Below are 13,213 nucleotides of genomic sequence, written 5' to 3'. Positions count from 1 at the left end.
TCTTGTTCTTCCACCCATTCGAATTTTCTGGTCTCAGGATCGCATAGGATTTCATAGAGTGGTTTTGCTAGTAATGAGAGTCCTAGGATCCAGATGCAGTGGAATCCTGCCACTCCCAGAAATTCTCAAAGTTGTTTCCGATTTTGGGGTCTTGGGATGGTACAGATTGTGTGTTTCCATTCATGTCCTAATGCTCTCCGTCCCTGGGAGATGTGGAAACCTAGGTATTTAACCTTTTCCCTACAGATTTGGGCCTTTTTCCAGGAGACCTTATATCCTCTTTTGGCAAGCAGCTGGAGTAGGGCCTGAGTGGCTTGATGGCAACTTTCCTTGGTCTGGCTTGCCAGGAGGAGATCATCTACATATTGCAGGAGAGTGCAGTCGAACTCTTCCCTTGGATATGAGGCTAGATTTGCTGCTAGTGCCTCTCCAAATAGGGTTGGTGAGTTTTTGAAGCCTTGTGGCAATCGTGTCCATGTGAGCTGTCTCTTCTTCCCAGAGCCGGGGTCCTCCCACTCAAAGGCAAAAAGAGGTTGACTTACTGGTGCCACACATAAGCAGAAGAATGCATCCTTCAGATCCAGGCAAGTGAACCATGCAGCATCTGGCGGATTGAGTCCCAAAAGAGTATAAGGGTTGAGCACCACAGGATGGAGGGTTACTGTGGCTTCCTTGATCATCCATCCATAAGTCCTGGACCAGCTGGTAGCTCCCATTGGGCTTTTTCACTGGGAGCAGAGGAGTATTCCAGGGAGATTGGCATTCTGTGATGATGCCTTCCTGTTGGAGCCTGTTTATGTGTTTTTGGATTCCTTCCTGGGCTTCCTTTGGGATAGGATATTGTTGTTTTCTTGTGGGTTGGGCTCCCAGCTTTATCTCCACTATCACAGGTAGCTGCAGGTGTGCCAAGCCTGGCGGGGGGGTTGTCTTGTCTGAAATCAAGAGGATTGTTTTCCTCTCTGGCTTTACTATATAATTGCCATTCTGTCTCTCTTGGGATTGTGATTGCCACTATGAGGAATCCCGGGGCCTGGAGCGAGAGACTGGCTGAACCTTCCAGATGGAAGGTGATCTGGGCTCCTAATTTGTGTAGGAAGTCTCGCCCCAGTAGAGGGATCGGACAGTCCTGGAGGTATAGAAATTCATGTGTCACTTTATGTCCCCTCATCTGACAAGTTCGGGCTTGACAGAAGGGTTGGCCAACTCCATCCCTGGTGGCCCCTACTATAGTTGTTTCCCGACTGGTGAACGGGGCTATTGCAGTTGTCACCACCGAGTGTTCTGCTCCAGTGTGCACCATGGAGGTCACTGGTTGCCCTCCCCCCCCATATCCATAAGGACTGTGGGTTCCTGGAGGCCAAGGCTGAAGGAACCTGGTCGGCCCTATTCCGAGCCGAAGCCAGCAAGTCCAATGAGATCTTGAGTTTCTGGTTCCAGCTGGAAACCTCGGGGAGAGTTCTGTCTTTGTGGGGGGTGGTCTTCCAGTGGGAGCATTCGTTTTTCCAGTGTCCAGTTTCCTTGCAGTAAGCACATTGGTCTGGTCTCAGTGTCCCCCTCCTTCAAGGTCCTCTTTCTGGGTGCTGGCCAGGTTTCTGGGGGGCCGTGGGATTTCCAAGTGCTGCTGCTAGGAGTGAGACCTTTTGCCTCATTTTGTTGTCACTTTCTCTCTGGGCAACCCGATCCCGATTTCTATAGACCTTCTGGGCCACTTCCATCAGTTGAGTGATGTTCATTCCAGCAAAACCCTCCAACTTCTCCAATTTGCAGTATACGTCTGGGTAGTCCTGTGCCACAAAGGCTGCATTTATCATTCATTGGTTTTCTGGTGCCTCGAGGTCAAAGGGTGTGTAGACCCTGTATGCTTCACAGAGGCGCTCATAGAAGTCGCTAGGCGTCTCGTCTGCCTTCTGTGTAACCTTAGCAACCTTATTTATATTAGTGGGCTTTTTAGCCCCTTCCTGAACACCGTGTAGGAGGGCTTCTCGGTGTAGGAGGGAGTGTGTTGCTTCTAGTTTAGGAGGTCTGTGGTAGAGAAGGGTTGATAGTAGAGGACTGGCTGTCCAGGCCGGACAGTCCATCATCCACCACACGGGGCTGGCCTCGGACCTCACGGACTGGTAATTGGAAGGCTGGAGTTGGATTCTGGGCAGAGTGGAGACAGTGTGCCAACAGGGTCCCTCCAGCCAGTGGCTCTGGCATCAGAGGCGATGAGACAGATGGCGGTGTGGTGTCCGGGGCCATAGGTGGTGGTGGCCTTGGGGTCGGGTCAGTGGGATTATATGGTGGAGGCAGAATCAAGTCATCTTCCGGAGATCCCTGGTGGACAGTTTTAACATCTGACTTCTTGGGACTTGATTGCGTCTAGCTCCTCCAGGCTTCTGGGTGAAGAGAACCCTACTCTGTCCATTTTCTACGCAGAATGAAACCCAGGGAGGCAGAGTCTGGGCTATTTCTAGCCAAGACTCGATGTATTGGAACTGGTCTGGGTGTCCTGGAGTGTTCATGACTGCTCTCCAAACTGCCTGGACAGTCGGGACATCAAGTGTGCCCATATCGGGCCACCCAACTCCAAAGGAGGGCCATTCGACCTCACTGAGTGTGCAAAGGCGATTAGGAGTCATCTTAACTCCATAGTCACCTGAAAATCCTTTCTTAAAATTCTTTAATGTGCACCTCAGGACCATGGGCTTGGACTCCGTCTCTCCAATAATGAAGTTGTGAATGGTGTCACACAAGGGTGGGGAGGTCTTTCAGTTGTCTGCCTGGCTGCTCCCCTTGTGGGGATTTAGGGACGTCTTGGATAAGGTGCACCCGTGTAAGTCCCGGGCCAGGTCACCCCCCTTTTGGGGAGTGGGTCACCTTTATGCCGCAGGAGGCTGCCACGCATACGCAGATCAGGACCCAGTCAAGTTCCTTAGCCGAGGGGCCGGAACCCTACACATTCGCACACATAGTAACACAAAAGAGGCTACAACATTCCCTCCCAGGGAACTTCTACCTGAAGGAGGTGATCAAGCTCCTCTTCCGTCTGCAGGACGTGCCTGACTGGGAAGGGTCCCGGGACCTTACCATGAACAAAATCTTCTGGCTGATCGTCTGCACCCTCACATTCGTCTGGGTGGGTTCAGGGCCCGGTGGTCGGCGGTCGGTGGGGCCCCAGTGAGCAGGGGAGTTTCCGCAAAAAGGCGGATGGCACCGCCTCCACCAAGGTCATTAAAGCCGACCTTCCGCCGCTCCTGTCCCAAGCCGGTGGCTTCAAGGGGCCAGCGCAGTTGGAGTTCCCGGTCAGGGAACCAAACTGTTACTGTAGAACTGACTGAGAACAAACCAAGTGGCACATGGAAGGTGTAGAAAATCAAGTTTTATTACGACCAATGGCCCAGAGGGGGCTCACCACCAAACTCTGAGCTCCTGCTTCCGGGTTTCTTTCTCTTTTATTTTATCATAGCAGGAAGTTGCTGCAAGCAGTTTACAGAAACAAGAGGTGCAGCTGTTTAGCAGTTACATAGGTGATTGCTGAAGGGGAAGGGTTTTGTCTAGTGGAATTTTCCATTTCTCTATCAGTTTAGGATGTGAGCATTTATTCAGCCACATTTGTTGAGTTATTGCTCTGGGCTGGTTACTGTGCCAGATTCAGGGTCATAAAAATGGGTAAAAAATGACATTTTTTAATCAAGTGGCAGAGACAAATACATGAACAACATGATAAGGGTTTTGATAGAGGACAGTACAAGTTCTGAGAAGCAGAGAATGAAGCAAATAACTATACCTCAGTCCCCAGACTTTTCTGTTATCGGTTTGTTTGTTTAAATTTTATGGATAGAGAGGCTAAGAATCTCATGTAAGGCTGGTGGCAGGTACCCCCTCCCTTCCCTAATGAAAAAAGAAGTCCCTCCTATCCCTCAATACCGGCCCCAAAGCTGAAACAAAGAAATTCCTCACTCCTCGCAGACATCTCCTGGCTGAAGAAACTCCCATCCCCCAGCCCTAAAAACCTATATAAACCCACTCAGACTTCTGGGCGGAGCGGCTTCTCTGGTTCCCACTTTGTGGGTCCCGTGAGACTCGCCCAGGTCCCTGCCCGGGTCCCTCTCTCCGGGACTCGTTACCCCCACCTGGGAGCGCTCCAATAAAGCCCTCTTTTTTTCTTTCTTTTTTTTTTTTTTAATTTATTTATTTTTTCGTGTCATCCTTGCGCAGGGACCATGCTAATCTTCTCTGTATGGTTCCAATTTTAGTATATGTGCTGCTGAAGCGAGCACCCTCTTTACTTTTCCCTTTCAACTCTGCTCGTCTTTCTTTCTCTGGCACCGGCTGCTTCAAAAAAACCTTACACCTCAGAGATCAAACTGCATGCAGCTGGAAACCTTAGGGCTTCAGGAGATGTTTCAGGCCTTTAGGGCCTAAGGATATGTATTGTTTCACCACACAACAAAGATATGAGCTGTCTGAGAAACCCCTTTATTGCCTTTTTTGTTGTATTGTTAGAGCCGGTTCCCCTTGGCCCCAGGAACAGAGAGGCAGAGTCATTGAGGCTGCAAAAAGGCAAAGGAGTTTATTGGCTAGCTCGAGCTAGGGTCCAAGTCCCAGAGCACCAACGCAGTGGCCTCTCCACGAACTAGGACCCCGCCCTGGGGTAAAGGTTAAGCTTTTATACTTTTCTGTATGCTAGTTTTCACACCACACGTTAGTCTGCACACGACATACTGGTCTACACTCCATCCCCCTTTAGTTTATTTGTTCTTTTAGAAGTGGCTGATCGCGTTGGCTCCTGATTGGTTGACTCTAAGCTTCGGGCTTTTCGCGCCGGCGCCAGGTGTAGTTAACGTCATTTAGGGGAAGAGGAGGGTCTCCGACGGGGGCGGGGGGCGGCGCGGCTGTTGTTGCATACCTTCTAGTTTTTGGTTACAAGCGATACTGGGAACACACGCTCTGCACAAGCCGTTCATGCGCTGATCATGTCTTGCCCTTCTTATCTACTTAGTCGGTTGGAGGGCCCCTGGACTCTCCAGCCCTTTATCAGGAAGTAACTTGCGGTTACCTCCCCGGGGCCTTGTTTTTCTTAACTTTAGTGAAGCCTGCCATGGCTCTACTTAAGCTAAGCACCAAGCCAGCAAGCCATATATACAGAAGCAGAACTAGGCTGTTAGCTTCTCACATCCAGGAAGCCTAGCCTATCATGGAGTTACCCTTGCTCTTATGCCTACCTGTTTTTCATTCTGATTAACTATATTTATCAAACAACTAAAAAAGCAAGCACAGTCACAGAAGCAAACAGCATCAGTTAGAATCAAAGAGAGCACACGTTTTCCTACTATCAATTCCAGTTCTTCAGTATATATTTGGATTCTGCATGCATATCAGTATTTTTTTTTTAAGAAAGAGTTTCCCTGCTAAATGAATGCAAACCACTGATCTAGCCCACTCCACTCATTTAACCAAGAAAGAAATTGGAGCCCAGAAAAAAGAATGGATTTGCCCAAATCTATTCATCTTACTAATGCCTGAACCAAGACAAGAATCCAGCAGTCCTGACTCCCAGCCCAGTGCCTGTTCTGTCAGCTCACTAGGCTTTGAGAAAGAAAACTGGTGGCCAGTTTGTGACAGGCAAGTGCCCAATGATAAAAAGATTTGAAGAAATCAGGAGAATGGGGTGGGAGAGGTAGAGGATGGACTTCAAAAGGACGGGACTGTCCCCTCCAACTTCAAGAAGCTTGGAATGAGGGTGGGAGGTGGCTGTTTGGATCCCCTCCTCCTGCAATGTAACAGACACGCAGAAAGTTTGACTCCATCCAGCTGAAGACTGAGAAAATTAGGATATAAACTGGCCAAGCTTCTATAAGGGGAAACCCAGGAGTGGGCAAGACCAGCATGAGCAAACTATTTATTCTCTTCTCCTCCACAGGGCCTTATGGCTAGAGTGGAGGGAACCTTGAAAAAAGCAGTCTCAGTCTTTTCCCAGACCAGAGATAAAATATAGAAATGCGGGGTGAGGGGTAGGGACCCCATACTCTGGAAGGTAAAAATGCTGCTGAAGCTTTGAGCCATGATTGAGGCAAACCCAGGCACTCATGGAAAGAAACCCACTGTAGGATCCATCTTCCTCTATCAGAATCCAGCTAGCAAATAAACAAATCAATCCAGTTAGCCTGTGTCCACAGGTCCATCCTCCTGACACAAACCATACCTGCATTTGTTCCCTCTGGGCGTGGAAGTCTAGTGACATATACACTAGTCTGAAGGAGCCATTTTTCCCTGCAACTTTCTCACTGAGTCTTAGTTAGCCTTATTCTGTGCACCTTCATAAAGCCTCTGCCACTACAAGACAGGACTTTTAACAACTCTGCCCAGGCCTAGCATTTCCTGGGGCCACCAGCTTTAAAAATACCAGAATTCACCCTCTGGACAGCAGAGATGAATGCAATGCATTCTTTTTCTCTTTGCTTTAATCTCCTTCTTGTCCTTGTCTTTCTCTCTTCCTCTTCCCATCTTCTCTTTTCTTTCTTCTTCCCTCATCAATTCCCCTTCCCCATCCTAAGCCTTGCTAGTGCAAGTCCTCTGGCTCCACTTGCAGAATGGGGTCAGAATACCAGCCCAAAGAAACGCAACCAAAGCAGGAAGGTACATCCTCTTGCCACTATCCCTGGCCCACCTACCTGACCATTTTCTGTCCCACTCAGGCTTCCTGGGATGGATGTCACCCGCCTGCTCCTGGCTACCCTGCTGGTCTTCATGTGCTTCTTCGCTACCTACAGCTACCTACCACCTGAAGAGAAGCCCAAAGATGACAGCAGCCTGAAGAGCAACTCCTCCATGAACCTATTGGATTTCTCTTCTGTATCTATTGTGGGTAAGTAGCCTGGCCTGGGGCCTGCCTCTGGGCTCTGACCCATGGGAGGGGGCTGCAGGATGTCAAGCCTGCTCTTTGGGCTGCTACCAGTACCCACTGCCGTGGTCACAGCTCTTTCTTGCTCATTCCCTGAATTAATCCTGGGGGAATAAAGTGTCCCTTGACTCATTTGATTTGGAAGAGTCCTGCATGTCACTAATCTAACATGCAGTTTAGCATGTTAGAGGCTCTGAAAAAGCCTGAAGTCAAGACACTTGGTGAACTTGGTTCAGCTGCATTTCTAAGACTGAATGAATCACAGAACTCCTTTCAACAATAACAAACTTTAGGAAATGCTACAAAATATAAGCAAGGCTGAGATGAACCGGGCCTGTCATGCCAGGGTTAAGAATTACTGTTCAGGGAAAAATATGAGAGGCATTAGAGCCTGGCATTGGAGATCTTCTGGTTGACTTCACCTAATAATAACACACATACTGTTTGTGTTAGGCACTGTGAGGTGAGTACTGTTTTTATTCTTATTTCACAGTTGAGGAAATTGAGGCTTAGGAAAGTTAAGTAATAAACATGAGATCACACAATTCTTAATCAGCAGAGCCAGAATTCAAATTCAGGTACTTAAATATAGAACCTAAGCTCAAAACTATTAATAATATCCCTTACTGCCTTGCCTTTTACTAGGAAAAGAGGATATTCTAGACATATCAGAGAAATAAGGGCCGGGAAAGGGGGCATCAACATTCATTGATCACCTTCAATGGGCCAGACTTTTCACTTTATAAACATATCTCATTTATCCTCAAGACAACATTGTAAGGTAGGTATTACAGAACCCTTTTTGCAGATGAGAAAACTGAGTCTCAAGGAGATTAAGTAGGTTACCTAAGGCCATACAGCTGTTTTGTCAGCAGAGTCAGGATTCAAATCAGGTCTGCCTGGCTCCAAAGTTCTGAGAAATGGACAAATAGGAACATAGGAAATACAGGTGCATCCATGTACACGATACTAAGTCTGTTTTCTGGGTGTCACAAAGTTCTTGCACCCAGACTGGAGACTAAAGAAGGGGAACCTGGGGTGGCTCTGAGTGGCCCAGGGCCAACTAGGTCAAGGGACCAGACCCCTCACAAATGCCACAGGACTAAGGCCTCCTTGGATTTCCCATTTGCCTTCCCTCAGAGGACACTTTGCCCTCAGTCCCTGGCTCCAGGTCAGCGGGCAGGCTAACAAGAACTTGCTGGCCTGAGTCCCACAGTGTGACTCATCCAGTCAACCCCTCCTCTTCTCTCTGACCCCAGGACTTCCCAGAGCCCCCTCTCATCCTCCCACTTCACTGCCCAGGGCCCCCAGAAACATCTGGCTTTGTTCCTTCTGTTTCTCTTTGAAGCTCTGAACAAGAAATTCAAAAAGATCAGCAGAAAAGAAGCAGAAAAGAAGAAATCTTCTAAGGTAGGCCTGGGAGTTTTCCTTGTAGGGGTTACACTGAACTTAAAAGGGGAGGACGCCTCGAACTCTGGCTGGGAACTTAATGAAAGATTTTCCAGGCCCATATTAACAAAAGAAACTGAAAGCCACCTTAAAGACTTCCTGGCCTAGATCCCTGAGCCAGACCCCTACAGAAGTCCAGGGAGCAAAATAGCTTATCTGCTAAAAAACAGCTTCCTATATTAATTATCCTCCTGCCTGAAATTTCACTATCACTCATTCTTTTGGATGAATGTAGTGTTTCCCAAACCTCAGTCATTTTAGAACCACTTTTACAACTTTTGCCACATCTGAGTTTCACCTATTTATTTAAAATTAAGACTTAAGGCCAAGCACAGTGGCTCATGCCTGTAATTCTAGCACTTTAGGGGGCCAAGGAGGGAGGATGGCTTGAGGCCAGGTGTTTGAGACCAGCCTGAGCAACATAGCAAGACCCCATCTCTACAAAAAAATAAAAAAATAGCCAGGCATGGTGCACACTTGTTGTCTCAGCTACTCAGAAGGCTGAGGCAGGAAGATCACTTGAGTCCAGGAGTTTGAGGTTGCAGTGAGCTAGGACTGCACCACTGCACTCTAGCCTGGGTGACAGAGCGAGAGCCTGTCTCCAAAAAAGCACAAAATAATAATAAAATTTAAAATTAAAATTAAAACTTAAAAAAATACAGTTGACCCTTGACCAACACAGGTTTGAAGTGTGCAGGTCCACTTATATGTGGATGTTTCTTTCAAAAAATATATTGGAAAAATTTTTTGGAGATCTGTGACAATTTGAAAAACTCGCAGGTGAAACTTGTAGACTAGAAATATTGAAAAACTTAAGAAAAAGTTAGGTATGTTATGAATACATAAAATATATGTAGATACTAGTCTATTTTATCATTTTCTACCATAAAATATATACAAATCTATTATAAAAACTTAAAATTTATCAATACGGGCCGGGCGCGGTGGCTCACGCCTGTAATCCTAGCACTCTGGGAGGCTGAGGTGGGCGGATCGTTTGAGCTCAGGAGTTCGAGACCAGCCTGAGCAAGAGCGAGACCCCACCTCTACTAAAAATAGAAAGAAATTATATGGACAGCTAAAAATATATATAGAAAAAATTAGCCAGGCATGGTGGCGCATGCCTGCAGTCCCAGCTACTCGGGAGGCTGAGACAGGAGGATCGCTTGAGCTCAGGAGTTTGAGGTTGCTGTGAGCTAGGCTGACGCCACGGCACTCACTGTAGCCTGGACAACAGAGTGAGACTCTGTCTCAAAAAAAAAAAAAAAAAAAAAAAAAATTTATCAATACATTTATAATTACAGATCATACGAGGCTTCATTCACAGTTGAAATATAAACAAATTTAAAGATGTATTAAATCATAACTGCATAAAATTAACTATAGTACATCTTGTACTACTGTAATAATTTCATAGCCACCTCCTGTTGCCATTGCAGTGAACTCAGGTATTGCCAGTATCTGCTTAAAACACCATATGACGCAAATCATCTCCAAGTTAGTTCATCTCTCTAGCAAATTGGGTATTGCAGTAAAAAGTGGTCTCTCACAGTTCTCCAGTATTTTTCGTGTTTAATGCAGTACTATAAAACTTGAATGATACCATGGGACCCATATGAAGTGCCACTAGTGATGCTGGAAGTGCTCCCAAGAAGCAGAGAAAAGTCATGACATTACAAGAAAAAGTTAAATTGCTTCATGTGTACCACAGACTGAGGTCTGCAGCAGCCATTTGAGACAGACAATTCATCTTTGATGTAAACTTACAGTATTTCAAAATTCAGTACAGTGCTATAAATGTATTTTCTCTTCCTTCTGATTGTCTTAGTAACATTTTCTTTTCTCTAGCTTACTTTATTGTAAGAACGCAGTATATAAGACATATAACATACAAAATATGTGTTAACTGACTTTATAGTATCAGTAAGGCTTCCAGTCAGCAGCTGGCTATTCATAGTTAAGTTTGGGGGAGTCAGAAGTTATATGCAAATTTTGGACTGCTCTGGGGTCACGTTGTTCCTCTAACTCCCACGTTGTTCAAGGGTCAACTGTATATAATTATGATAGGAAACCAGTATCACTTGCCATAAATAGAAGGTAATTATAAAAATAGGTAAAGTGAAAATAAAACATTGTTAGTGAATTCTAGCTGGATGGTATTAGCCTGCCAAAGGCTCTAAATGTGAGGCCTGATCTCTGTATTAACAGGCAGATTGGAAAGTGTTGGAGAGGCATTAAAGACATACTAGCACCAAACTGAGCCTTTCAGGTTGAAAGAGATTGAAAAAAGAATTGTTTCTATGTAATTCAGGCTCATTTAATATTCATGTACCACCTAAAATCATACCACCATTAATACAGGTTCCCACACTTTGGGAAATACTGGATTAAGGCATTGTTGAAATGCACACCTTATTCCTGTTTTAGTGTGCCTCAGTTTATCAGATGAACTGTAACCAGAGCAAGGAATATTGGACTAGGCATTAGGAGGTAGCACCTAGAAATAAGTGATCTTGAGAAAAGTGCCTGCTCCTCTCTGAGCTTGTTTTGCTGGCTGTAAAGTGAATAAGCAGATCAGATTATTGACAGATAAGAATATATAATTGACAAATAAATTTACATACTAGACACTGGGAATATAGCAGTGAACAAGAAAGATACATCCCTGCTCTCAGGAAGTTTACATTCTTGTGGGGAAAAACAGGTAAACAGCAAGCAAATCAATAAGTGGGTAACTAAATTCAGATGATAAAGGCTGTAAAGAAATACAGCATGGTAATGAGAGAGTGAAGGAAAGAGTGGTCAGGGAAGGCCTAAGGAAGTAGCATTTAGGTAAAGACTGAAAAACTCAGTAACCTAGAGAGCAGCAATGTCCAATAGATATACAACGTGAGCCACATATATAACTTCAAATTTTCTATAGCCACGTTTTTTAAAAGTAAACAGAAACAGGTACAATCTTAATATTTTATTTAACATTATATATTTTATATTCAAAATATTAACATCTCAATATGTAATTACTTTTTAAAGTTATTGAAATATGTTACATTCTTTGTGTGTTAAATCTTTGACATCTGGTGCACAGTTTACACTTACAGCACATCTCAATTCCAATGTTCCATTTTCAACAAAGTGAAATGTAGTCCTAACAAAACAAAGTTGTGTTTAATGGAAAAAAAAATTAATGCTGCTTCAGTTTTAAATTTTAAGTTTAAATTAATTAAAATTAAATAAAATTTGAAAATTCATTTCCTCAGTTCCACTAGACACATTTCAAGTACCCAGTAGCCACCTATATGGGACAGCTAGCAAAGAATGTCCCTAGGAATGGGAGCAGCAAGCTCAAAGGTCCTGCAGCAGGAACTTTGCTATGTTCCATGCACAGAAGGAAGGCCAGTGACACAGCTTGGTAAAGTCAAGCCTGGGAGGTGGGCCGGGGCCAAACCACAGAGGGTCTCAAGGGCCAAAAGAAAGTTTCTGTTTCAGTCTAAGCGCAAAGAGAAACTACTGGGAGTGTTTAAGCTAGTGTGGGGTATGATCATAGGTCTTCCTAGAGGGTCCCTTTAGTGCACTCAGTGGACTGCTTACGTTAAGGGGCCCAGAGTGACAGAGGGGAAAAGATGGTGGTATGGCTCAGGGGAGCAACGGTGGAAATGGAGAAGTGGGTCACTCTGGGTCTATTGTGAACGCAGAACTGGCAGAGACTGCAGATAGATTGGAAGGCGGAAAACACAGATAGTAGTCAAAAACTGGAGCTGAGTAGGTCCCCCTAGGGAGAAAAGAGGGCCAGGCCGGAGCCACGAATAGAGGGGGCGGGGGGGGGGGGCACCTGCTTGGGGGAGCAGGAGGGGACCCTCTGGGGTCCGTGTGGGCACGATTTCAGCGGGCAGTGGGCAGCCAGGCGGGGGCGTCTGGTCCGGGGCCTTCACAGCCGGACGAACTCCCAGGCAGAGGTGAGGACGAGGGGGGTGGGCGTGGCCGGTTAAGGCAGCTTGCTTGGCGTTTCCCCCGCAGAAAGAAGCTTCAGTGAAGAAGGTGGCGCAGCCCAAGCCCCCGCCGCCCACGCCCTGCGTGGCCACCCGCTTCAGCTGCAAGCCGCCAGCGCCAGCCTGCTGCGACCCGTGCGCCTACTGCCACTGCCGCTTCTTCCGCAGCGCCTGCTCCTGCCGCGTGCTCAACCCCTACTGCTGAGCCTGGCCGCCGCAGGCGTGGGGCTTCGGGGACGCCGGACGCTCCTCAGGCAGGTGACCGCTGGTCCGGGTGGTTTTCTAGGACCGGGCGCGAGTGGAGCGTCCAGGAGGCAGGACTTCAGGGAGACCTGGCTTGGGCTAAAATCGAAATAAAGTATGTGTAGGCTGCTCAAAGCTGCGTGGCTGTTTCTGTAAAGGACGCGAAAGCTCGCGGTCCGGAGCCCCCTCACGCGAAGTCCCGCGGGCTGCGCACGCGCCACTCTCCTGGGGCCGGGATACCGGGTTGTCCCCGCCCTACAGCTGCAGTCCTGGCCATCAGTCTCTGATCTAGGTGTCGGAGACGATGCTGCCCCCTACCCTTAAACCTGGGAACACCGAGGCCGCCTCCAAAACCAGAGACGCAGGCAGAAGGAAGCCAGTAAGGAGCCATCCTTCAGTCTTTCGCCCTTTCCTCCAAGGAGCTCTCTCGCCCCCGAAAAAAGACAGGAAATGTTACAGCCTGGCACACAGTCTCGCTGGGCTGTCGGTCCCGGGAGGGTTTATGGATAAAGGCGGGCAGCCGGTTGAGACTGGACATTTGCTGTGAGTCCCTCAAGCCAGAAGGCTGTGGGCTGAGGATCCTAGACCCTTAGGCGGGTCCCAAACAGGGGTTCACAGAAGTTCTGGGACCTGGGAGGAGTTTCTC

At 47.1% G+C, this 13,213-nt stretch overlaps 1 protein-coding gene, 1 non-coding gene and 1 pseudogene across 2 annotated transcripts; 2 read left to right on the top strand and 1 right to left on the bottom strand.

Annotated features, from left to right (window-relative positions):
• LOC138400701 (ribosome biogenesis protein BRX1 homolog) overlaps nt 1-1,527 on the top strand; it is a 32,253-nt pseudogene extending 30,726 nt beyond the window's left edge.
• Nucleotides 1,528-4,154: 2,627 nt separating this feature from the next.
• On the bottom strand, nt 4,155-4,262 carry LOC138401274 (U6 spliceosomal RNA). Its single transcript, XR_011236438.1, has one exon. It is a non-coding gene; the product is annotated as a U6 spliceosomal RNA (small nuclear RNA).
• Nucleotides 4,263-6,690: 2,428 nt separating this feature from the next.
• On the top strand, nt 6,691-12,906 carry ASIP (agouti signaling protein). Its single transcript, XM_069495991.1, has 3 exons — nt 6,691-6,850; nt 8,235-8,296; nt 12,353-12,906. The coding sequence occupies exons 1-3, from the start codon at nt 6,691-6,693 to the stop codon at nt 12,527-12,529; spliced, it is 399 nt and encodes a 132-aa protein (XP_069352092.1). The 3' UTR covers nt 12,530-12,906.
• Nucleotides 12,907-13,213: the final 307 nt, after the last annotated feature.

This window comes from Eulemur rufifrons, chromosome 20, assembly GCF_041146395.1.
Source record: "Eulemur rufifrons isolate Redbay chromosome 20, OSU_ERuf_1, whole genome shotgun sequence".
NCBI classification, from domain to species: domain Eukaryota; kingdom Metazoa; phylum Chordata; class Mammalia; order Primates; family Lemuridae; genus Eulemur; species Eulemur rufifrons.
The sequence above is the reverse complement of the archived record's forward strand: the minus strand, read 5'-3'. Positions and strand labels throughout refer to the sequence as shown.

What these genes read in the sequence shown, in the direction of transcription:
- ASIP (XM_069495991.1), top strand. Translation starts at nt 6,691, where the DNA reads ATGGATGTCACCCGCCTGCTCCTGGCTACCCTGCTGGTCTTCATGTGC. An exon ending in CTCTTCTGTATCTATTGTGG is followed by an intron (nt 6,851 to 8,234) that starts GTAAGTAGCCTG and finishes TTCTCTTTGAAG; the next exon opens with CTCTGAACAAGAAATTCAAA. An exon ending in AAAAGAAGAAATCTTCTAAG is followed by an intron (nt 8,297 to 12,352) that starts GTAGGCCTGGGA and finishes TTTCCCCCGCAG; the next exon opens with AAAGAAGCTTCAGTGAAGAA.